The 26,824-nt window shown below is 47.9% G+C and overlaps 1 protein-coding gene across 2 annotated transcripts in view; it reads right to left on the bottom strand.

Annotated features, from left to right (window-relative positions):
- The window catches only part of MATK (megakaryocyte-associated tyrosine kinase), a 123,793-nt gene that overhangs the window by 26,600 nt on the left and 70,369 nt on the right, over positions 1–26,824 (bottom strand). For both annotated transcript variants that reach the window (XM_086947101.1, XM_086947102.1), the window contains exons 7-11: positions 26,587–26,652; positions 24,899–24,998; positions 20,671–20,755; positions 18,442–18,515; positions 13,644–13,839 (exon numbers count right to left, since the gene is read on the bottom strand). In XM_086947101.1, the coding sequence (XP_086803227.1) occupies positions 13,644–13,839; positions 18,442–18,515; positions 20,671–20,755; positions 24,899–24,998; positions 26,587–26,652 (521 nt within the window). The remainder of the gene's footprint in view (positions 1–13,643; positions 13,840–18,441; positions 18,516–20,670; positions 20,756–24,898; positions 24,999–26,586; positions 26,653–26,824) is intronic.

Here is a 26,824-nt window from a genome sequence, read left to right as displayed (position 1 = left end):
TGGTGACAACACAATGGGCATGCAGCTATATCGTGACATATTTTCTAACATGGTGAGGTTCATAAAGTTGCTAGAAAAGTATGAGGAATCTGCTGTGAAAGTGATGGAAGTTGTGTTCAGGCCCTATGATGAGTGCATGTGGTTTTTGTTCATGACTTACCTGGGAGTGATGCATTCAGTGGCACACTATACATACAGCCTTATCTAACTTTTAATCTGAGTGGCTATGATAGGTTTCTGCTCACAAGATTTAGGATGAACATATTCCATCGCTTGGTTACCTTTCCTAAACCTAATGATAGGTCAGAACTGCTGTCAATCTGTCCTTGTGATGCCGTGTCTACACAGTCCACGATGCACGTGGTTTTGTTTTCTAAGTTCTATAAAAACCTAGGAAGCACTGGGTAACACCGATATTAAAAATCTTGGGTTTACGACAATGTCGCCCTGCTGCCTCGTGCTCCAATTTCTGGAAGTAGAGTGTTACGCAAGGAATATAGCTAGATTTTTTAAATTCTGTATAAAACATAGGCCAAATCTAGAGTAGATCTGTTGAAGTGGTATTGTGAAAGAACCTGTTTTCCACTTGCCTGTATATTAATGAATTATTCTTGTCTTTTTACTCTGAGCTTGCACATTTGCACAATCTTTGCTGGGATGCATTGTTAATTATAAAGTTTGAACTGTTTTTAACCTAATTACTATTTCCAGAAACTGACATTTTTAGCCATGTCTGATTGTATTTACAAAAAATGAACTTTTATGGTTTTTGTACTCCTAAAACCCGAATAAAGTAACTTTGATTGATTGATTGAGGGGCACACTATGCTAAGAACAGATTTTTAGCTTCGGTGTTTTGAGCTGTGCCCTTAATTACATCCAACACCCCCTTTCGGAGAGACACCCCCAAGTTTTTCATCCCTCTTAAAGCTCTGGAAACAACACCATCTCACAGTCACCTCACTTCCCTGCACTGTGCATCATGCATGACTCATGACTCCCAAGTTTTCAGACTGCCTATGTGCAGGGGCATAGTGAACCATACCCCACCCCACCCCTTGCTTTAGGAACTACAGCGAGGATGAAGTTCTTGATGGGCCTCTTCTATCTGCAACTGGATGGGTGGGTGGATGGCTGAAGGGTGGATGGAAGGATGGGTGGCTAAGTGAAAGGGGAATGGAGAGAGAAAGGGATGGATGGAAGGATGGATAGATGAGAGTGAAAGCATAGATGAATGACAGAATGGATGAGCGATTGCGTGCATGGATGAGTGAAAAGAAGAATGTAAAGATGGATGAGTGAGATAATGCATACATGAGTGAAAGAGAGAGTGGAGAGCTGGAAGAAAGGATGGATTGATAGATGAGTGAAAGGGTGAATGGGTTGGCAGATGAGGGACTGGGTGGATGGATGAGTAAGTGAAAGGATGGCTGGATGGCTAAATGGATGGATGGGAGGAAGGGTGGATGGATGAGTGAAAGGATGGTTTGGCTGAAAGGGTAAATTGTTCAATGGATGAGTGAATGGGTGCATGGGTGGGAAAGTTGATGGATGAGTGAATGGCTGGGGTGAAAGGATAAATGGATGGATGAGTGAATTGATGAATAGGTGGAAGAGTGGATGGATGAGTGTAAGAATGATTGGGTGAAAGGGTGGATGGATGGATGAATGAGTGAAAAAGGTGGATGAAGGGTTGGATGAGAAAATTATGCATGGACGTATAGATGTTGGATAGGTGTGCAAATGGTTGAAAAACTTTGGATATAGATGGGCACACAGATGGAAGGTAGATGGCATTTTGATTGACACCCAACTGTTACTTGAATGTTACACTAGTAATAGTAAATGTTTGCATGTTTTGTTTTAGGTGTGAGGTTTTATGGAGACCCTCATAGTGCCATGAGCTTTGCTTGAGATGTATATTGTGTTTGTAGCAATAGGCAAGGCGTCAAAAATAAACTATGTAATAGTGAATCAACAGTGCATTCTTTAAGAAAGCTGCGGGGAAAAGCACCTTTGTGACTTCCGTCTGCCTATAGGGACTTCGCAGAGAGTTCCACAAGCTAAGTCAGATTCCATATTTTAAGTTCCACTTGCTGAGACACGTTCCTTATAGTGGGTTCATCACAGCAATCCTCCCTTTAGTTCACCTATGCATGCGGCTTTACATCTCACAATGTCACTCAGATATTAGATGCTAGTGACAAAGTCTATCTGAGCAGATCTTCCTGACCACTTCTCTCACCAAACATGCCTGATGAGTTGTAAATAAAATTTCAGACTGGACCACCGAGTGTAGAAACCATATAAACAGATTATTATCATATGAAATATCACAAAAGACCTGCACAGTTGCACAAAGCTGCACACATACCGATAAACTTTGAAGTGCATGATTGTCTCAACCTAATATAAAACTTATTTTGACTTACACTTAGATGGTTGTCTATTTACTTACTTTTATGCTATCGCGCAACTTCCTCTGATGTGTCTGTAAAACTTACCTTTTGTCCTGAAGTGCTGTGCTGAATTTTTGTCCTTAAATTTGACCTTCTGTCCTGAATTTTTACACTTGCTTTCCTAAATTTGCACCCATGCCAGTTGGTGACCCTACTCTGTCGCACCCTGCATGCCACCCATGCAGCACCCTAAAAACACTCCATCACACCCGGCATGCCACCCACAATCTGCCACCTGCTGCACCCTAAGAGCGCTCTGTCGCACCCTACATGCCAACCACGCTCTGCCACCTGCTGCAAAGAGCGCTCTGTCGCACCCTACATGCCACCCACAATCTGCCACCTGCTGCACACCAAGAGCGCTCCGTCACACCCTGCATGACGCCAACGCTCTGCCAACTGCTGCAAAGAGGGTGCTGTCACACCCTGCATGCCACCCAATGTCTGCCTTCAGCTACATCCTATGAACACCCTGACGTATGCTTCATGACAGCCACACTCTGTCACCTGAAACGTCCCAAGAACACACTCACATATGCTGCATCCTAGCCACAGTCTGCATCCTTTCACATCCTAAAAACGGTGTCACATGCTGCATCCTTGCCACAATCTGCTGCCCACTGCATCCTAAGAGCTCTGGGTCTCATCCTGCACCCTAGTCACAGTCTACTGCCCGCTGCATCCCAAGAGCTGTGTTGCATCCTTAGTCACAGTCTACTGCCCGCTGCATCCCAAGAGTTGTGTTGCATCCTGCATCCTTAGTCAAAGTCTACTGCCCGCTGCGTTCTAAGAGCTGTGTCGCATCCTGCATCCTTAGTCACAGTCTACTGCCCGCTGCACCCTAAGAGCTCTGGGTCTCATCCTGCACCCTTAGTCACAGTCTACTGCCCGCTGCATCCTAAGAGCTCTGGGTCTCATCCTGCACCCTTAGTCACAGTCTACTGCCCGCTGCATCCCAAGAGTTGTGTTGCATCCTGCATCCTTAGTCAAAGTCTACTGCCCGCTGCGTTCTAAGAGCTGTGTCGCATCCTGCACCCTTAGTCACAGTCTACTGCCCGCTGCACCCTAAGAGCTCTGGGTCTCATCCTGCACCCTTAGTCACAGTCTACTGCCCGCTGCATCCTAAGAGCTCTGGGTCTCATCCTGCACCCTTAGTCACAGTCTACTGCCCGCTGCATACTAAGAGCTCTGGGTCTCATCCTGCACCCTAGTCACAGTCTACTGCCCTGCATCCCAAGAGTTGTGTTGCATCCTGCATCCTTAGTCACAGTCTACTGCCCGCTGCATCCCAAGAGTTGTGTTGCATCCTGCATCCTTAGTCACAGTCTACTGCCCGCTGCATCCTAAGAGCTCTATGTCACATCCTGCATCCTTAGTCACAGTCTACTGCCCGCTGCATCCCAAGAGTTGTGCTGCATCCTGCATCCTTAGTCACAGTCTACTGCCCGCTGCATCCTAACAAATCTATGTCACATCCTGCATCCTCAGTCATCGTCTGCTGCCCACTGCATCCTAAGAGCTCTAGGTCTCATCCTGCATCCTTAGTCACAGTCTACTGCCCGCTGCATCCCAAGAGTTGTGTTGCATCCTGCATCCTTAGTCACAGTCTACTGCCCGCTGCATCCCAAGAGTTGTGTTTCATCCTGCATCCTTAGTCACAGTCTACTGCCCGCTGCATCCTAACAAATCTATGTCACATCCTGCATCCTCAGTCACCGTCTGCTGCCCACTGCATCCTAAGAGCTCTAGGTCTCATCCTGCATCCTTAGTCACAGTCTACTGCCCGCTGCATCCCAAGAGCTGTGTTGCATCCTGCACCCTTAGTCACAGTCTACTGCCCGCTGCATCCCAAGAGTTGTGTTGCATCCTGCATCCTTAGTCACAGTCTACTGCCCGCTGCATCCCAAGAGTTGTGTTGCATCCTGCATCCTTAGTCACAGTCTACTGCCCGCTGCATCCCAAGAGTTGTGTTGCATCCTGCATCCTTAGTCACAGTCTACTGCCCGCTGCATCCCAAGAGTTGTGTTGCATCCTGCATCCTTAGTCACAGTCTACTGCCCGCTGCATCCCAAGAGTTGTGTTGCATCCTGCATCCTTAGTCACAGTCTACTGCCCGCTGCATCCCAAGAGTTGTGTTGCATCCTTAGTCACAGTCTACTGCCGGCTGCATCCTAAGAGCTCTGGGTCTCATCCTGCACCCTAGTCACAGTCTACTGCCCGCTGCATCCTAAGAGCTCTGGGTCTCATCCTGCACCCTAGTCACAGTCTACTGCCCGCTGCATCCTAAGAGCTCTGGGTCTCATCCTGCACCCTAGTCACAGTCTACTGCCCGCTGCATCCTAAGAGCTCTGGGTCTCATCCTGCACCCTTAGTCACAGTCTACTGCCCGCTGCATCCCAAGAGTTGTGTTGCATCCTGCATCCTTAGTCACAGTCTACTGCCCGCTGCATCCCAAGAGTTGTGTTGCATCCTGCATCCTTAGTCACAGTCTACTGCCGGCTGCATCCTAAGAGCTTTGGGTCGCATCCTGCACCCTTAGTCACAGTCTACTGCCCGCTGCATCCTAAGAGCTCTGGGTCTCATCCTGCACCCTAGTCACAGTCTACTGCCCGCTGCATCCTAAGAGCTCTGGGTCTCATCCTGCACCCTTAGTCACAGTCTACTGCCCGCTGCATCCTAAGAGCTCTGGGTCTCATCCTGCACCCTTAGTCACAGTCTACTGCCCTGCATCCCAAGAGTTGTGTTGCATCCTGCAGCCTTAGTCACAGTCTACTGCCCGCAGCATCCTAAGAGTTGTGTTGCATCCTGCACCCTTAGTCACAGTCTACTGCCCGCTGCATCCTAACAAATCTATGTCACATCCTGCATCCTCAGTCACCGTCTGCTGCCCACTGCATCCTAAGAGCTCTAGGTCTCATCCTGCATCCTTAGTCACAGTCTACTGCCCGCTGCATCCCAAGAGTTGTGCTGCATCCTGCATCCTTAGTCACAGTCTACTGCCCGCAGCATCCTAAGAGTTGTGTTGCATCCTGCACCCTTAGTCACAGTCTACTGCCCGCTGCATCCTAACAAATCTATGTCACATCCTGCATCCTCAGTCACCGTCTGCTGCCCACTGCATCCTAAGAGCTCTAGGTCTCATCCTGCATCCTTAGTCACAGTCTACTGCCCGCTGCATCCCAAGAGTTGTGCTGCATCCTGCATCCTTAGTCACAGTCTACTGCCCGCTGCATCCTAACAAATCTATGTCACATCCTGCATCCTCAGTCACCGTCTGCTGCCCACTGCATCCTAAGAGCTCTAGGTCTCATCCTGCATCCTTAGTCACAGTCTACTGCCCGCTGCATCCCAAGAGTTGTGTTGCATCCTGCATCCTTAGTCACAGTCTACTGCCCACTGCATCCCAAGAGTTGTGTTGCATCCTGCATCCTTAGTCACAGTCTATTGCCCGCTGCATCCTACGAGCTCTATGTCGCATCCTGCATCGTCACCGACTACTGCCCGCTGCATCCTAAGAGCTTTATGCCGCACCCTGCACCCTTACTCACAGTCTACTGCCCGCTGCATCCTAAGAGCTCTATGTCCCATCCTGCGCCCTTGGTCACCATCATCTCTCCGCTGCATCCTAAGAGCTCTATGTCGCATCCTGCATCCTTAGTCAGCATCTGCTGCCCGCTGCATCCTAAGAGCTTTATGCCGCACCCTGCACCCTTACTCACAGTCTACTGGCGCTGCATCCTAAGAGCTCTATGTCCCATCCTGCGCCCTTGGTCACCATCATCTCTCCGCTGCATCCTAAGAGCTCTATGTTGCATCCTGCATCCTTAGTCACCGTCTACTGCATGCTGCATCCTAAGACCTATGTCGTATCCTACATCCTTAGTCACCATCTACTGCCCGCTGCATCCTAAGACCTGTGTCGTATCCTACATCCTTAGTCACCATCTACTGCCCGCTGCATCCCAAGAGTTGTGTTGCATCCTGCATCCTTAGTCACAGTCTACTGCCCGCTGCATCCTAACAAATCTATGTCACATCCTGCATCCTCAGTCACCGTCTGCTGCCTACTGCATCCTAAGAGATCTATGTCGCATCCTGCACCCTTAGTCACAGTCTACTGCCCACTGCATCCTAAGAGCTTTATATTGCATCCTGCATCCTTAGTAAACAACTGCTGCCCGCTGCATCCTAAGAGCTGTGTTGCATCTTGCACCCTTAGTCACAGTTTACTGCCCGCTGTATCCTAAGAGCTGTGTTGCATCTTGCACCCTTAGTCACAGTCTACTGCCCGCTGCATCCTAAGAGCTGTGTCGCATCTTGCACCCTTAGTCACAGTTTACTGCCCGCTGCATCCTAAGAGCTCTATGTCCCATCCTGCATCCTTAGTAACCATCTGCTGCCCGCTGCATCCTCCGAGTTCTATGTCGCATCCTGCATTGTCACCGACTACTGCCCGCTGCATACTAAGAGCTCTATGTCCCATCCTGCGCCTTTGGTCACCATCATCTCTCTGCTGCATCCTAAGAGCTCTATGTCCCATCCTGCGCCTTTGGTCACCATCATCTCTCTGCTGCATCCTAAGAGCTCTATGTCCCATCCTGCGCCTTTGGTCACCATCATCTCTCTGCTGCATCCTAAGAGCTCTATGTCCCATCCTGCGCCTTTGGTCACCATCATCTCTCTGCTGCATCCTAAGAGCTCTGTCTCATCCTGCATCCTTAGTCACCGTCTACTGCCCGCTGCATCCTAAGAACACAAATGTTGATGCAGATGACAAGCTATCTATGTACACAACCGTGTGTGTGTTTATTTATTATGATTGTGCATTCGAGAGTACGTATAATACCATTTTTAAAAAACATGGATAGACAAGACAAATAGTTACCCCTAACTTAACACATGAATTCAATCTGAATATACATATTCCGTGGTCATCTCTTGCCTGTTCCAACCACAGATTTGAAAACAATAGGCGGTGTTTATAAATTCTTTCTAACAGCTCATAATCCCCCAGGAGGTAGCAAGGGAGAGGTATGGATTAAGCAAAATATATGTCTGGCAGGTTTTAGGCTTTCCCAACGTATTTAGAAAGGTCATCTTCTGTGAGCTCCTCCAAAGAAACACAGGTCCAGGGCCCAAATGCACAATGGTAACAAATAAACACACACAAGGTTGTGTACAAAGATATATGGTCATCTGCATCGACATTGTGTACTAAATCTCACAAAAAAAATGTTGGCAAGTTGCAACAAATGAGATTTGTTTTGCATATATAAGTTAGTGTTATAAATTGATACCTGTGCTCCCTATTTTTTCTGTGGTCAGTATTTTAGCGCAGGAGTAGCAGTTGGTATAGGGCGCCCCTCTTTTTAGGTCTCGCCTGTCGATGCGCATGCGCATCGAGCAAGGCGAGAGTATTGCGAGTTATCCACTCTTTATCTACACTGCAAGGAATCGTGGCGATTCCTTGCAGTGCCCGTGACTTTTAAGGTCAATGCGCATGCGCATTAAGCTTATGCGCATGCGCATTGACCTTAAAAGTCACGGGCGCGTGCATGTCCGTCTTTGTTTACCCGCTCCGCCCCCTCCCGCCGTGTCGCCTTGTTTTTTCTGTATATTTAAGCCCTCGTGTCGTAGTGCTTTTTTTTACCCACTCTCAGCATAGTGTATTTTTCCCCTCCACATGCCCCCCATTCCAGTCTGCCATTAAAAAAAACTGCTATGATCCGGCCAGTCATGGCATTTCGCAAAATCACGTAATTGTAGAACTTTGTCAGTATCATGGCTCACCTTGTATCTTTTTACTCACACTACAGTCCTCGGGCATTTAAATTGGTTTAAAATGTAACCCAATGTCACAGAGTCAGGCCAAACGCTACAAATCACCCAAAATTATCCGTTAATGTGTCATACCTGCAGGGAAGTAGTTAACAGGTAAAGGACATAAGGGACCCATGTGACTTCCAAAAATGGCGTTTTATTTCTTTAAAAACAGGGGAAGGGGACATGGTATCCCTGCTGCGCCATCGAATAAAGTATACTGAAAGCCTGCAAAATAAACGCCTCTCCGTGGAAACTTCTGTCTGGAACAGTGTGTTAAAGCATCCTGGTCACTCATCTGGCTTTAAGGAACAAGAACAGACAGCAGCAGCTGGGGCTTTCATTCCCGTCCAGAACACGTGCTTTGAATTCGACTGTGAACTGCTGCAAATCCAATTAGCCCATTTTACGTACTCTTGCTTTCATGAGGCCAGTATCCAATTCGACCTTAAAGGTGGGAATGCGCCACCAGCCGGGGAGGTGAACGGCGGCTTGTCCGTCTCAGACCGGACTCTCCAGGGGCCGTACTTGGATGTCGTTTTCTGAGCTGCGCCTGCGCAGTTGCCTCTGCAGCGTTTTGAGTGCATACATCAACTGAAATCATCTCCAAGCAGAGCTCAGAAACAGTCAATACATACCCTGTTTTTCCGAGCTCTGATGTAAGCAAAACATGCATTACCTCAGACATTTCGAGTTAATGTATGTGTCCAAGACGCACAGACGTCTCTTGCGCTGACGCAGAAAGCGGCATCATAATATGGCTCCGAGTGTGCTGATTTAGTTGCTGCCAGTTTAGAATGAGGCGGTCAGCTCGCAGAGGCATGGACGGCCTTGCACGCGCAGTGACCCAATCAATGCATGGCCGCCGTTCTCCTTGCTTCTATGGCATTCTCGTGCGTGCGAGTGGAATTCGCTCTAGGGCATGAGGTAAACTTGAAAGCTTCCTGCTATTGTGAACTAATTCCTAGCTATTCCCCATGAAAATATTCAGGCCCCTATTACACACAGCTTTTTCAAACATAAAGGAAAAACACTAGCATGGACACCGTTGGACTGACCTGTCAGGTGCTCTGGTACAGACAAATAGCTGGAGGGCAGATTCGACCACACACTGTTCACAATCACAAGCAGGCTCTGTTCTGCAAGGTGCCGGGGGACCTTCCTGCAGCCCACGCGTTTCTAAAATGTCAGTTCCGTAGGTGTTTCCGACAGCCCTCCCCGCGGCTCACAGCACGTAACTTTCCTTAAGGGATGTTGTTTATCTCGTGTTTTGTTTTCTTTTTATAGGGATATGTTTTTATGCATTTATGACAAGGTCTCGTGGCGGTGTCACCTCGCATCCCAAAATACCTACCCCCTCACCCTCAACCCCTCACCCTCACCCTCACTCACCCTCAACCCCTCACCCACCCTCAACCCCTCACCCTCAATCCCTCACCCTCAATCCCTCACCCTCACTCACCCTCACTCACCCTCAAACCCTCACTCACCCTCACCCACACTCACCCTCACCCACACTCACCCTCACCCACCCTCAACCCCTCACTCACCCTCACTCACCCTCAACCCCTCACCTACCCTCACCCTCACTCACCCTCAACCCCTCATCCTCACCCTCACTCACCCTCAACACCTCACCCTCACTCACCCTCAACACCTCACCCTCACTCTCAACCCCTCACCCTCACTCACCCTCAACCCCTCACCCTCAACCCCTCACTCACCCTCACTCTCACTCATCCTCACTCACCCTCAACCCCTCACCCTCACTCACCCTCACTCACCCTCAACCCCTCACCCTCACTCACCCTCAACCCCTCACCCTCACTCACCCTCACCCTCACCTTCACTCACCCTCAACCCCTCACCCTCACTCACCCTCAACGCCTCACCCTCAATCACCCTCAACCCCTCACCCTCACCCACCTTCACTCACCCTCACTCACCCTCACCCTCACTCACCCTCACTCACCCTCACCCTCACTCACCCTCACCCACCCTCAACCCCTCATCCTCACTCACCCTCAACCCCTCACCCTCACTCACCCTCAACCCCTCACCCTCACTCACCCCCACTCACCCTCAACCCCTCACCCTCAACCCCTCACCCTCAACCCCTCACCCTCAACCCCTCACCCTCACCCACACTCACCCTCACTCACCCTCAACCCCTCACTCACCCTCACTCACCCTCAACCCCTCACCTACCCTCACCCTCACTCACCCTCAACCCCTCATCCTCACCCTCACTCACCCTCAACACCTCACCCTCACTCACCCTCAACCCCTCACCCTCACTCACCCTCAACACCTCACCCTCACTCACCCTCAACCCCTCACCCTCACTCACCCTCAACCCCTCACCCTCAACCCCTCACTCACCCTCACTCTCACTCATCCTCACTCACCCTCAACCCCTCACCCTCACTCACCCTCACTCACCCTCAACCCCTCACCCTCACTCACCCTCAACCCCTCACCCTCACTCACCCTCACCTTCACTCACCCTCAACCCCTCACCCTCACTCACCCTCAACGCCTCACCCTCAATCACCCTCAACCCCTCACCCTCACCCACCTTCACTCACCCTCACCCTCACTCACCCTCACTCACCCTCACCCTCACTCATCCTCACTCACCCTCAACCCCTCATCCTCACTCACCCTCAACCCCTCACCCTCACTCACCCTCAACCCCTCACCCTCACTCACCCCCACTCACCCTCAACCCCTCACCCTCAACCCCTCACCCTCAACCCCTCACCCTCACTCACCCTCACCCTCACTCACCCTCAACCACCCTCAACCCCTCACCCACCCTCAACCCCTCACCCTCAACCCCTCACCCTCAATCCCTCACCCTCACTCACCCTCACTCACCCACACTCACCCACACTCACCCACACTCACCCACACTCACCCACACTCACCCACACTCACCCACACTCACCCACACTCACCTTCACCCTCACTCACCTTCAACCCCTCACCCTCACTCACCCTCCCTCACCCTCAACCCCTCACCCTCCCTCACCCTCAACCCCTCACCCTCAACCCCTCACTCACCCTCACTCTCACTCATCCTCACTCACCCTCAACCCCTCACCCTCACTCACCCTCACTCACCCTCAACCCCTCACCCTCACTCACTCACCCTCAACCCCTCACCCTCAACCCCTCACTCACCCTCACTCTCACTCATCCTCACTCAACCACCCTCAACCTCACTCACCCTCAACCCCTCACCCTCACTCACCCTCAACCCCTCACCCTCACTCACCCTCAACCCCTCACCCTCAATCCCTCACCCTCACCCACACTCACCCACACTCACCCACACTCACCCACACTCACCCACACTCACCCACACTCACCCCCACTCACACTCACCCCCACTCACCCTCACCCCCACTCACACTCACCCCCACTCACCCTCACTCACACTCACCCTCACTCACCCTCACTCACCCTCACCCTCACTCACCCTCACTCACCCTCACTCACCCTCACTCACCCTCACTCACCCTCACTCACCCTCACTCACCCTCACTCACCCTCACCCTCACTCACCCTCACTCACCCTCAACCTCATGCTAAAGATTTACAAAAAAACCCATTAACAATTCTAAAAGCACTAACTCTAATGCTGCGAGACCTATTGCATTTCTAATGCTTGTTTATCTTGGCATCCTGAGAGCGACTCATCACATCCTGCGTGCATCCCACGCACTCTCACTTGCTGCATCCTAGCCACAGTCCCCCGATGTTCTTAACAATAGAATTTTGCATTCAGTACCATTTTGTACCACCTCTAGTATTCTGGGGATGCCCACACATCATGCATACTAACCACAGTATTCCCTGTGCATCTGAAGAACACCGTGCCACCTTGTGCACTTCCAACTTGATGCATTTCAGGAGAGCTGCCTTCCTGTGGCATCTCGTTCAGCCAACCTCTCCAGCATCCTAGCCCAGTTCTGTTGTCTGTCATCCATGTGGTGCATTCTTCGTACGCTGCCAAGTGCTGCAGCCCCACCACAGCCCGACACCTGCTGCATCCTATTATCACTCTGTCATATCCTGCCTACTACCCACAGCCTGCCAACTGCTGTTTCCAGAAATCAGTCTGTCACATACTGCTTATGCACCACAGTCTGTCATCTGCTGCATGTTAAGAACACCCTGTCACATACTGCATGGCACCCACAGTCTGCCATTGCATTCCAAGATGACTGCCACATCCGGCGTGCCACCCACACTTTGCCACTCGTTGCATGCTAAGATCAGCCTTTCACATGCATCTTCTCAACCGCAGTCTGTATGCATCTTCTCAACCGCAGTCTGTATGCATCTTCTCAACCGCTGTAGAATGGATGTAGGAAGTGGCAGACTGTTACATGCTGCCCATCGCGTGTCACCGTCTACATTCTAAGAATTCTCGAACTGTAGCCTAACCATAGTGCAACACCTGGTGCATCCCAGTAGGACAGTCACTTGTTGCCTATGCCTCATCCTAACCAGAGGTCACTTCCTGCTACACAACAATTACGGTTTGCTTCATCTGCATGCTAATCTGTGATTCAATTTGCTGAAGCATCGCCAGAATCATGGGAACCTTAAGAATTCCGGAGCCCCCATAGGTTCCCTCGATGGAAATCTTCCTTCGGTGGCCCAACAGAGCACGAGTCGTCGGGAAAAGAACATTACACCATCTGCCTATTTCGGGTTGACAGTGTAATGCCTTTTAGAAAAAACCTGGTGATGATGGCCAGGATAAAAACAACAAGGATCCACCACACACTCTGGGAGGAAACTCCCAGGCTTTGGGGGTCATTAGTTTTTTGTTTTTCAAAAACAATCTTTTGCTGTTGGGGAACAAAAGTCAGTAGGTTGATGTGCAGCCATTAACACTGACGGCAACGGTACACCAAGCTTTTACTATATTAAAAGGAACCACCTTGACATCGGTTAATTTCATTTGACAGAGTTGTCCACAGGGCCAGGAATCATCTTTAAATTTGGTAGGTGGACTCAGGATGGCAGAAGTAATATCCTCTATCATCCAGATGAACCTTAGTCCATCCACAAAAGTCTTCCAGCTGCTTCACAATACCCAATGTCTGGCACCTGCTGTATCACAACCACAACTTGAATCCATTGCGCCTCATTGCAGTCTGCAAAATGCTGCATTACAATCGCAACCTAGCTGGTGCATCTCATCGCAGACTCCTGCCTGCCACATAACACCCACAACTTCTACCTGTGGAACCTCATCACAGTCTGCCAGCTGCTGCACCCTATCTTGAATCCACCAACTCTTCGTACATGCTCCCACTATTGCTTGCCCCCCTTTTCCTTACTTACATGATGCTTCAACGCCTCAGGCGCCGTCCACTTCACTGGCAGTACGGTGCAATCCTGCTGCTTCGTGTCCACCCTGGCCATTCCAAAATCGCTAACTTTTGCCACGTTGTCCTCCGAGACGAGAATGTTGCGCGCGGCCAGGTCTCGGTGCACCAGTTTCTTGGACTCCAGATAGTCCATCCCTTCGGCGATGTTACTTCAACGAAGAGTTCACATAGAGGAGAGGCCAAGCCAAAGCGGAATGCGGAGAAGAAGAATGTGGGAGAATATAATGAGTATCATTGTTCAGCTATTGTAGACATTAGAGGAAAATATAATGCACTGGATGCTACGCTGCAGGCAGGGGTGAAAACTATAAAAAAAAAACAAACAGGCATGGATGGGGAGTGAGCACTGGGACTGCCCAAAGGCCAAGACAAGGGAGCATTGAGAAGTACGATGCAAATTGGAAAAAAGATCGGAAGGATGTACTATAAAGGGGGGGTAGACAGTGGTATGTTGTAAGATGGCTGTAAAAACTATTTCCACTATTGAATATTTTCTCAGCCACCCAGGCTGAAGTGCTCCACTATTTTTCAGGGCTGTGGTCTGCCTCTGCTAACAGTATTTATATAACAAAAAAGGACACCTAGGGCCCCATTTAGAGCTTGGCACTCAAGTGCTCCATCACTAACTAGATAGAGTACCTTGGGAAGGACTGGGACAGAAAATGGACACGGGCATCACAATAAAAGCGGGCACCAATGACGAATCCTGTAGCTAAAAAAAGTGGCCCACATTTGCAAATAAGGACAGTTTTGAAAAGACAGGCTGTATAAGTGTTTTGCAAAATATGGGAGACTGTATGTATTTGTGGCTGATGCAGACAATAATTGTGGTAATATCAGGGAAATCAACAGTAAATACCAGCCCACCGGACCATAAAACAGACCTAGAAGCAGCCCAACAAAATGTCCCACACACCGACCTGTCAGACCAGCCCTTCAGGCATTGCCAGATTTCCTTAATGGCCAATACGACCCTGGGAGGACCCTGCCTGCGAAACTCTCCGTCCACCTGCTCTTTTGGGAGTCGACTGGATGGCAAGATTTCCATCGTCAGTACCCCTTTGGCTCCATCAACAGATAGCTTACAGCTACCACCTGACCGAGTGTTGGCCATCTGAGTAGAGCATCACAAGGCCCACCTTTGTCCCTACCAGGGAAAACCTAGTGGTAATGAACAAAAAATTAAAATAATGACCACTGCGCCTAGTGAAAAAACTCCCTGGTTGTTTGTGTGTAGTAACTCACCCTTTGGGTGTTTGTTTTTGAAAAACAAAAAGTGAGTGGACATGGTCTAAACCGAGGGTGCCTACCCACCAAACGTTTTGTACCTAAGGAGGAACCGCCTCCGCTGAAAGTACAGCAATCACTGCTGGGCTGTCGGTGACCTCTCAATTTGGAAGCCTGTAGTTTGTCAGGGTGGGGGATGTAATGTCCTTCATCACCCTGTGTGACCGCATGCTAGACTTTACGCTGGGCTTTTAGCCTCCTTTTACAACAGTTTTGATAAAACAGGTAATATGAACCACCACTAAATGTCACCAAATGATCAGAAAAGGGCCCAGAATAATGTTTGGGACTTGGGTTCCACAAAATGTTCTGTCAAGCCTGCTTGGTAGATGATCTTCATGTCCACCAACGACACACGTTTATAGCCGACCTAGTTTTGAGGACCTGAGACACTCATACACTCATAAATGGCTTGGCCATGTTGAGTCAATGGACATGTACTGGGATAGCCAGAGATAACGGCTGCTAACCCTTGCTGGCCATTAGGTACTGTAATGTTGCGGGTTCTATGCCCACATCCTAAATTAGTAATGACACATACACTATTACTTTGGAGTTATAACTGGTCCTAAGCATGTGCTCCTGGTCCCTTTTATTGCCAGGGTTACCTGACTCGTGACACCGGTAATGGATGGGTGTGGTGTGGTGGGTGTAAGCACAGCCCCTAGGGAGGGACTGCTACATGACATGACCAGCAGGACACTACAGGTAGCAGAAGCAATGTCCTTACCACCCCTGGTCTCAGCGTTTCTTAAGGCCGAGGCAGGAACATAGAGTAAAGTTGGCAGTAAGAGCCATGTTTACTTTTTTGCAGTTTTAAGCTCCGCAGAAATCAGGAGCTTGATGACTGTCAGAGAGTGGGACGAGGGATCCATCCCGACTGCCAATATAGGGTGTGTGTAACAGAGTGCCACTGCCAGTACAGGACATTGTTTCCCCTTCAACTCCCATCTTCTACCCTTCACAGAACGCCGAGACCACAGACACCATGCCAGAGACCGAGGAGAGACACTGACCCTTTAACGAGGAAACAGCAGAGGAATGGGCGGGGCTGTATGGTGAGGCGGAGACGTCTTATACGGAGGAACGCCAACACCAGGTGTGCTTGTTCACCCGGAGGGAGGAAGACGTGTGGAGAGAAGTGGAAGAGAAGCGGAGGACTACGGAGACGGAGGCAGAAAGGAGGGACAACTCGGAGCCTGAAGAAGCTGGAAGTTCGAGAACGGACGAAAAGCCAGGAGGCCAACGATTTCACGAGTCGCCCCGCCACACACCCAGGGGAGGTGTGTGGCTATCCCAGGTACGCAATACTATCCGGAACTGGGTGGGACGTAAGGGCGCTTCGCCTAGTTAAACCTGACCCCTCCTTGACCCGGTGTACCTTTCCCCGAGCACTACCCTGCACTGCCATTAGTACGACGCCAAGAGAGTTACACGGGTTAATGTGTCCTCACTCCTTTTCCCCTGCACGTGTATATATGTAAAGCACCAACCAAGAACAACAGGAGAGAAAGGGTTTGAATGTTCACTCTCACACCCCTTTTCCTACTATTAATAAACAACAGAAGAGTGACAAATCAGTAAAGGACAGCCTCGTGGTGAAACACAAAGTGTCTAGAAAAGAAAAGAGAAAACTCAGAGGGGAGGGACGACACAAAAGAAGTTTTTAAGAACCCTCACTCACCAACCTAGTGGTGACATGCTTCATCACTGGGTTCCCACTGGAAAGACCTAGTGTCTTTCCAGTGTGCTTCAACGCCTGTTTGTATGTAAAGCACCCCACTCACGAAAGACTGTTTCTGTCTGTTTAAACCGAGAGCCAAGACGGAACCAGACGTAAAGCCTCGAAGGAGTCCGGAGGTGTTTCGTCGACTCGACCCATCCGAGCGCCATCACAGGAGGCCGAGTAGAAGTAGATCCCCACGACGGAATACGTCTTTAAGAAAGAAGTGTACTGACCACTTGTTCAACACAATAAAACCCGTTAAAACTAAGACCCGTCTGTTGCTGATTCCTCTTGACCCTGTCACAGTGTGTGATTTCACTTTTGTTACTCCTGGAACCTTGGAGAATCAACACCTGTACCTGAAATTATACTATCTTCAGCTCTTTCTGTAAATCTATACATGCCTGCACTTTCATTGGGTACCTCAGGAAGACATTGAACAAAAATGTAAAGCTAAAGCAAACCAGTCAGTTTTGATGTTTACACGACAACAGGATTCTTAAGGCATTTCCCTAGAACATCTTCACATAATTATCTTGCAATTGGGTCTCCTGATAAAGCTCTTTTAATCAGGGAATTAAATTAATTAAATCTCATTAACACTTCACATAGGTGGCCACTACCATCATACATGCCACTTAGGGAGTTTGGCCAATTCGTCTCTCAGCTCCACCTTGCTTGTCTCACTGGACCTTGGCTTCAAAGATTTTCTTGACCCGCCCAAGACTTTCCGGCACCTTGGCCTGTTGAGGTCAAACTCAAAAGTGTGACCAGTAAGTGGCGCCACATGTCTGGTAACATCTCAGCTACTGATCCCTCGTTATGGTAACTGCGTTAAGCAGTGATTCTAAAATTATATTATATTCACCAGATTTATAAGGCACAGGCCTATCCTACCAGGGCTTTCTGGCGCTGCCTGGACTAGCTAGAGTATGAGTACCCAAACGGACTAGGGGAAAAGTTGGGTTTTTACTTTCTTTCTAAAGCTCAGGAAATTTACATCTAATCTGAAGTTGATAGGCAACGGAATCCAGAGTTTGGAAACAAGAAAAGAGAAGGTGCGGCCTCCACTTCTAGCAGTTCTAACTCTGAGGACAGTAAGAAGCCACAATTAATAAACCTCAGAGCTATATTGACCAAGTGAGGGCTGATTAACTGTTGCAGGATCTGTGGGCCCCCTTTATATTTTGCCCGATGTGTGATGCAGAGTGCCCTGAATTGTACTCTACACTTAATGGGCGGCCAATGAAGAGTTTTGAGACCTGCACTAGCTGACTGCATTTTAGAAATACCATTACCGTAATTGAGCTGCCACATTCTGGATAACTTGTAGTTTTTTTATGACTGCTATTGGACTGCCCAAGTAAAGTGAGTTGCCGTAATCAAGGCAGGAGAGGATCAGTCCTTGACTGACAAGTCTTCTATGCTCCATGGCAACACAAAATGACCTTTCTATGATCTCTTGGTCCAAGACGTTTTGGTGGACAGGCCCGTCTTTGCAAAGTGCACATGGCATGGCTCTTCAGACATGCCATAGACCCCACCAAGCATATAGTCGGTTGTACCTGTTTGAACTGACCTCTCCAGAGTCAGTGCATCACACATATCAACAGAGCAACAAAATGGCGGAAAGTATGATGCATTAAAACGTTTGATAATTTCAAGTGAGCAGAGGTGAGACTGAAGACAAGAGAAGAGAGACTTCTCAAGAGAGCTAAAAAAAAAAGAAAATACTCACAGTGAAAACTCCAGGAGCTGCCTGTTGTGTATCACAGAGCGCCCGCGAGTCCGTAGGAAGTTTACCAGGTTTCCCTACGAGCGATACAAGAAAAAACGATTAGGAGTTCGGAATAGATGAGAGAGTGCCATATTAGTACCTTAGGGTGACAGTGTAGGCCGGGACCTCAGGTGATATCTGCTGATAAGTGCCCCCTATACAAACTTCATTTTCTGTGTACGCCACATGCTGCAGCACGCATTACTGTGAGCATGTGTGGGTTGGTTCTTGCTGGTTAGTGTGCAGTAGACTAGCCATATTGTCAATTCTTGGATTTTTACTGTTAAAATTCATAAAAGGTGCAACAGTTCTCTTGCGGGACAAAGGGACCTGTGCCATTCTCAATATCTGCACCCACTTCAGGGAGTCTTGAAAGCCACTCCTGTCCCATCAGGCAGATTTGGAAGACATTTACGGCCAATTCAGGTAGAACTTGAGTAAATACTTGGGTGCCAGGAACTGCTTCATTCGAAGATTCTTTTGACTGTGCCACTCTGCCCTCCATGGGTCTCCCTCACAATCCTACCTGAGCTATGCTCTCTGACCGTCACACATCCAGGTCTGACTAGATGTCGTTTACAACCTCAGATGGTCAGATCTACCAGCGTTGTGCGTACTCTTGGAAGCCTGGCTCTGCTGAAATCTCTCATGCAGATGCTTAATTTTCTCAAATTTCCCATACCCGCTCAGACAGGATCGCTTAACATGTTCACACACTTATTGCATTCAAAGGGTATTAGCTCCTTAAATACCTAGTTGTGTTAAGATCCCTCTTATGCTATCAGAGGCAACAACTGCTCAGATCTGCCAAACACCCTCAGGCACCTTGTTTTTCTGGTCCATCTTATGCCCTCAGAGTTCTGCTAGGAACCCATATCTTCCCCTGTGATATCCAGTCTGCGAAGACCTCTCTTACATACAGCAACACCCACGTCTGCTAAGTACCCTCTTATACCTCGAACACCCAGTTTTGATAAGATGCCCCAAATCATCTGAAACACTGGTTATGCTAAGAACCCTCTTATACCCTCAAGCTCCCATAACTTCTAAGATCACTCCTACAATCTGAAACACCCACTTCTGCTAGGATCCTCTTACGCTTGGAGGCACCGAGTTATGCTATGATCCCTCCTGAACCCTGCAACACCCAGTTCTGCTAGGATGCCTCTTACACTCTGCAACACTGAATTATGCTAAGACCTCTCTTATAAGAGTTAGGTCAAGATAGATCTTCTATACACTGCAACACCCAGTCCCGCTAAAGTCCCTCTTATATTCTGCAACACCCGGTTCTGCTATGATCCCTCTTATATACCTGCAACACACAGTTTTGCTAAGATAGCTCTTTTACTCTGAAACACCCAGGTATGCTTAGATACTTCTTATACCCTCAACCCCTATATCTGCTATGGTCCCTCTTATACTCTGAAACACCCAGTTCGGCTAATATCCCTCAAGTACTCAATTATGCTAAGATCTCTCCTATACCGCTGAAGGCCTAGTTTATGCCAGAAATCCATCTTAAAGAGTGCAATGCCCAGTTATGCTAAGAGGACTCTTATAGTCTGAAATGTAATCTAATACTAAGATCCCTCTTATATACTGCAACACCCAGTGCTGTTTCTATCACTCTTGCCTACTGCAGCGCCTCATTCTGCTAATACCTCTCTTATACCCTTGGATACAGAGTTCTGCTAGGATCCACCATTATATCCTCAGATACTCGGTTCTGTAAAGATCCCACGTGTACCCTCAAATGACCAGTTCTGCGAACATCTCTCTTATTCGGTCAGACACCCACTTCTGTTCAGATTCGTCTTATACTCTGACACCCTGGTCTGCTTTGATCCCTTTTATCCCTTCATTCGCCTAGTCCAGCTGTGATCTCTGTAAGGCCTTCAGACACACATCTGCTAAGATCTGTCAGATACGAAGATCTTATAAAGTCTCCCATACTCTCAGTGGCCCAGCTCTGTGAAGATGTCATAATGGACAGACACCCAGCTCTCACTTCCTCAGACAGAATCTCCCTTCTGCACTTGAATGCCCAGTATGGCAGGGACTCTCTTACAAACTCAAGGAGGCTTAGTACGCCTACAACCTCTCTTGCACCAACTCACACTTGCTGCTGCCTTGGTGTCTCATCCACACCCTCCCCTCGCGCCCTGCGCCCCAGCCCGCCGCTCTCACCTTGCTCATGTATTCCATCACAATGTACAGCCCGTTGTGCAGGATCACGCCCAGTAGTCGCACCAGGTTTTTGTGTTGCACTTTCCTGTAGATGAAAAAACAGATCAAACTATATTCCAGGGCAAAATTCATCTCCTTTTGAATAGGGGCCAGTAGGGAAAGAGATGGAACTTCCCATGGTTCATGCCCAACACTCCTAACAGTAAGATTGACTTTTTTCATCATTTGAGAGTTTAATCAAAAATAGTCCTTCTAAGTGCACACTCTCAGTTCATAAACAAATAAGATCATTTCCTCCTTTTGCATGCACACAGGATTTGAACCCTTCAGCTTGCTTTCTCTGTTGGATTCAAAAGCACAAATTAATGAGCTGCGTCTCTTGTTGCAAAGTTACTAGTCCGCCTTGCAGTGGTAATTAATTCATAAAATATTCATAATCTTTGGTAACCCGACTCATTTGGTTTTATTCGCTTATTTTTATTTGTTAACAAATACTTCCAGAATGATTTAAAACGGTTGCCTAAGTGCATTTCGGTGGTGAACCTCTATATCACGTGGGTCTTGATGGCAAAGTTTCGTCAAGTTGAGTACGCAATGACCCCAGTGTGGACGCGGGTCTTCAGCGCAATGCCGACTGATGGTTGCGCGACTTGGAGACACCCCTCATTGACTGATTTGTTCAAATCTTTCATCAAGAGAAGGCTCATTCTATTTGGGATTTTAGTCCACTCTATGTAGGTGTCCAGGTCTTACAAAGGAAGACCTTAAAAGTCCACACACAGTAAATATTGGTTACGCGGGCTGGTGATCATACTCAGTGGATTGTTCACCTACCCCAAAACCATGGGTTCCTAGAAGGTGCACCTGAAAATTCAGAGCATTCACTGAGCTTCTCTGACCCAGCAGTGAAATTATGTGTAACAAAAGATATGGGAAGCCTTTCCTGGTCCCTCCACTTAGTAGCAGGTACCGAGAGGCTGCAGGAAGAGAAATTCAGGACTTAGGAGTAACACATTCATCAATACTTAGAGAACATTCTGATTTTAAAGCGGTCTAGAGTAAATCTACTATTCATTACTGTTAACTCTGACTTGCACATTACAAAGCAGGGGCAGGACCACCCAAAAGGTTAAGGAAAAAGAACAACATATTTGCCAAAAAACCTGTTCTTACTTGTAAACATCTGTCTCAGTTATAAAGTGGAGTAATGGGCTAGCGCTGTAATAGCATACACACATTTCATTTTGGTTACACATTCAATACTATCCCAGAAATCAAACAGCAGAGCTATGTTTCTAGTGATAATGGATTTTAAACCCTACATTTGAAACAAGTATAAAGAGGTGGTTCAGATGAAACATGCAAAGGGCACAACTTGAAGTCTGGTTTCTTTCACAAAGGAACAAATCGCTCACTGTGTCTTGCATTTGGCAACTCCACCGATACAAATGCCCTTAAACGGCGCTGGCAGATGTGTAGAGTAGAATGCTTGACTATTTATTTATTTTATTTTATTTATAAAGTTTTATATAGCGCGAACTTGATCCTGAAGGATATCAGAGCGCTTTACAATTTGAGGGAAAGGTAACACATCAGAACATTAGTCTAACATGGGGAATCTAATGGGCATTGAATCAACTAGAACAAACATAACAGCTCAATATAACCAGAGTGCACGAGTAGGAATGGGCTATGCGATGGAGCAATAAGGGGAGGACATACAATAATCATATACAGGAATAATAACCAGTACCCGAAACAAGAGTCAAATGGGGAGTCTAAAAGGCATTGAATCAAGTGTTGAACATCTAACAGATCGATATCCTTTTTAAGAAACTACATGGAAAAATATACACTATTGACAGGCGTATTATGTCTGAAATAAAATCTGTAGCTTTAGGTAGCGGTGGAGCAGAGCTATCTTTGTATTTGTATTTTAAAATTTCGCTCAGTTAAGTTCAAAGTTTTTCTGGGGCCAGCTTTCATGAGGGGCCTCCTATTGCACAAACATTTGTTTGGAAGAAAAAAAATCCAGGCAAAGAGAAATTACAGCAGCTGCAGTGGCATAGCTGAGCTATTTGACTCATCATTAGGAAGAAATATGGATTGAGATCCGTGTTTTTGACTGGATCCCCTCGAGTGCTTAGTATAGATGTGGTTGGCATTAAGGGTTCCTATAGGCAATGCGAAATTTAGGTATGATCAACTCTGTAGGGCAATTTGTAGTAATTAAGTTTATTATTTTAAGCAAGGCAAATATTTTTAGTTTAAATGTGATATTTTATTACGAATTTATTGTAGTGTGAAATCTCTGTATGTGATGTTGTTGTGCCTTCAGTGTCAATATTGACTGAATAAAGATGTTGATGGTGACTCATCATTAGAAAACAAGGCTGGCTTGCTTCAGAATCCATGTCAGTGAAAATGTTTTGCTCCGGGAACTGAGGGCCCTGAAAAAACGTTAGGCATGGGGAATAACGCCTCCCCTGCGCCCCCTTCCGACCGCCATGGTTAGTCTCCCAGGAGCCAATACATCTCTCTCTCTCTCTCTCTCTCTCTCTCTCTCTCTCTCTCTCTTTCTCTCTCTCTCTTTCTCTCTCGCTCTCTCTCTCTCTCTCTCTCTCTCTCTCTCTCTTCTCTCTCTCTTTCTCTCTCTCTCTCTCTCTCTCTCTCTCTCTCTCTCTCTCTCTGTCTCTCGCTCTTTCTCTCTCTCTCTCTCTCTCTCTTTCTCTCTCTTTCTCTCTCGCTCTCTCTGTCTCTCGCTCTCTCTCTCTCTGTCTCTCGCTCTTTCTCTCTCTCTCTCTCTCTCTCTCTCTCTCTTTCTCTCTCTTTCTCTCTCTCTCTCTCTTTTAGATTTTACATCCAAATTCTAGACTCTCCCAGGGTGTGAATGCCTTGCGGGGCAATCTTTTGACTGATCACAAAGACCACTCCTCTTAGAAGCCACGACGGAGGCAGGGGAAGTATTCGAAAGACTGCCTGCTGGGCACCCCCATTTTAATTTATGGTATACATCTTAGTTGTATAACTTTTCCACCCATTGGATGCAATTGGCATGGGTTGAACATCAACCATAGTTCTTTTTACTATTCCACTGAGTGGTCTGATGTTTTTAGGTTGCCTTTAGATTAAATGCCTTAGAGCTTCATTTAGAATTTGGGAAGGAATACTACGTCACAAATGTGGCGGGTGTCACATTCATTTTATTACACGTGCAGTACAACCTGTGGCCTTTGTAATACGGTGGACAGGATAGCTGTCATGTTCTGACATAGTATCTCCTCTGCCAAAGTTTAAATAAGCTCCCAAAAATGTTGTCCCCGAAGAAAATGATTAAATACAGCATCAGCTGCCGCTGAATTAATGTGGTCCATTAAAGGTTGATGTGTAAGCGGAGACTGAGGTGAGCGATGCCACCCAAGCGTCGGAGAATCTGCAGCTTTTGCCTAGATGATGTATCTCTTTCTTTCCTAGGTGTGTGAGTGAGAGACAGGGCCCCACATCCCAGGGCCCTGGATCCAGGATGGGGGGCTTTGACCACAAGACAGAGGACACAGTAATCCCAAGGTTGGACACCTTGAAGAGCAGAGCTGTCCCTCTGGTTAGAAGAGATGTGGAGGCTAGCTGAGAATCCCTAGGCAAGCAGAGCTATCCCTCATCTCACACATTCTTCCAGGCTGAGTCTTGGATAAGAGAGCTGTTGCTCAGATTGTACAGTTTTACAAGAAGGTCTATTAAGAAGTAGAAATTTCCCTCTAGTTAAGCTGCAGTTTTTCCAGGTGCAGAAGGAGAGAGCTTTGCCTCTGTTCAGACAGTTTAAATATGATGTCTGGGACTGCAGCAGTGTAGTTTAGGAGCCACAGTTCCCTCATTCTTCAGTGCACCCCAGTGCCACCTCTTGGGTCACACACACTAAATACCCCCACAGCAAAGACACTTGAAATGGAGCAAGCAAGGAAGAAAATGCAGGTGGATTTTAGAATAAGAAGGTGCTCACTTTTTATTACAAAACATCTGTTTACGTAGAGCAAGCGTACAGCACATTCATACACACCACTGCGACAAGCGCAGTGCTTCGCACACATAGTCGCTTGCACCAACCACAACTTCCACAGCAAGGTAACATCCACACACAACAGCACTGGGAGACATAGGAGACACACACACCTCTTGCACAAGAAGTGGGATACACATGGGACCAGCCAGGCGCGCGTCTAGGCTCACTTACGTCATGACGGCTGTCTCTGCGAGGAAGGCCTGCGCGGTGACATCACACTTTATGTTCTTCACGGCTACCTTCTGCCCCATGTACTCGCCCATGAACACGGCTGTGGAAAGGGAAAGAAGAGAGGCGCGTCATAAACCCTGCCTTGTCTCACCACAGCCACTTCATGTGAGTACAGCCTTACATGGTTTGTAATAGCAAAGCACAGGCACACTCAGGAAAGCATCCCTGGGGGCCAACCGGGGAGCAACATCCATTCCTCATGACCCTTAACAACTATTGAGTGACAGTCGAGGGGGGCGGAGCGTGTGTGTCTGTGTGCGTGTGTGTGTGTGTGTGTGTAGGTCACTCAGTTATACTTTTTCTTACTTTGCAAATGGATTGCACCAATTATTTGTTGTTCTAGCCCCTGAGAAAAATATGTAGTCGTGGAGATCAGTGTTGACATGATCCCAAGAACAGATGTAGCTGCTTCCAAAAGGATACTGCTAATTTGTGATGGAAAGTTTGCAGATTTTTTTTTTTGCCTCAGTGCCTTAATCTGGGTAGGAAGACACATTCGCCATCTTCAATGCTGACTGCAAAAGCCTGGCTTCCGAAAGTGACCGTCTTGGGGTGGTGAAGTGAGCAAAAGAACAATGGATTCAACCCGGGTGTCTTGACTGGAGGTGAGTGGTTGAAAGGTTTCGGCGCTCCGTCCCTCTTATGTCGAATGTAACCCAGGGCGTTAAATGTGCATTTCAGACAATATGCGCTGGGGTCTCCTGTAGACCCCCAGGGCCTTTCATGTACCCATTTCCTGCCACAATCACCAACAGGCAGAGCAAATGCATGTCTCCATGGCAACCAGACAGCATATGTGTACTCCTGATGTTTCCCTGTACAAACGATTGCAATCCAGGCCTAGAAAAAAGGCTGCCTGCTCATTCCTGGGCAGCTGGAAACCATGTTTCATTTACCAATCATTGTTTTAAGGCGTGCTAGGTCATTTGCTACAGAAGTGCACCAAGGGTCACAACCCCAGGAGGCATTAGGTTCTCTAATGAAATCCCAGGACTGAACACATGTTGTCCTGCAGACTTGGTGTGAACCGCCAACAGTTCTTGAAAATTTGCTGACTCGTTGTAGTTTTTTGTGGCTCGACCGCTCTTACCTGCATGGGCCACGGCTGCTATTGAGAAGTAATGAGACGTACATATGCTGAATCGTGCTGTGAGACTGAAGTCTATACATCCACAGACTGTGTCATTCCCTGACTCGCTGGGCCCCCAGCCACCCACCACTGAAAGCCAGAGCTCTGGACCTGATCACCTCTTTGGAGCACCAAGGGTGGGTCAATGGAGTAAAGGAGAGTTGACCCTTCCAGTGGTCAAAGAGACGTTTGGGTGGAAGGGGAACCAGGTAAAGGTGGTAGGGAATCAGGTCTCATACCTCCATTCTTATACACCAGCAATCCCCTGACAGTGTGTGGTACAGGAACTTGAGACTGGTGTTACTCCATGAGCTTTGCTCTAAAGCTTGAGATTTCCCAGCTTCTACTGTCTTACTGAGGGGCTCACATATACACACACACACACACACACTTTAACAACACTGAGCTGAGACCAGGCCTTCTGCCCCACCAGGAGAGTGGAATGAGTAAATCAGGAGAGCGGTCTTCAAATGAGCACAATGCATCGATATTTACGTACCTCCAAACTCTCCTTCTCCAATGCGGTCTTGCATCGTAACCTGCTCGATGGTCAACAACCAGCCGGCTGGAGAACAAACATTAAAAAGAGAAGATTAGAGTCGCAGAGGAGGGTAGCTGTACAGGGTGAGTTTCAACAAATGATGAAGGACGTTGGGGTTTTTGGTCCATCATGGAAGATGGTTGGAAATGAGGGTAGTAGATAGAGAGAGATGGCAATGGATGCTGGTTTTGAAAAG

Source organism: Lissotriton vulgaris, chromosome 12 (genome assembly GCF_964263255.1).
Source record: "Lissotriton vulgaris chromosome 12, aLisVul1.2, whole genome shotgun sequence".
In the NCBI taxonomy this organism is placed as follows: Eukaryota; Metazoa; Chordata; class Amphibia; order Caudata; family Salamandridae; genus Lissotriton; species Lissotriton vulgaris.
Note: the sequence above shows the minus strand (reverse complement) of the source record. Positions and strands in the feature narration are given on the sequence as shown.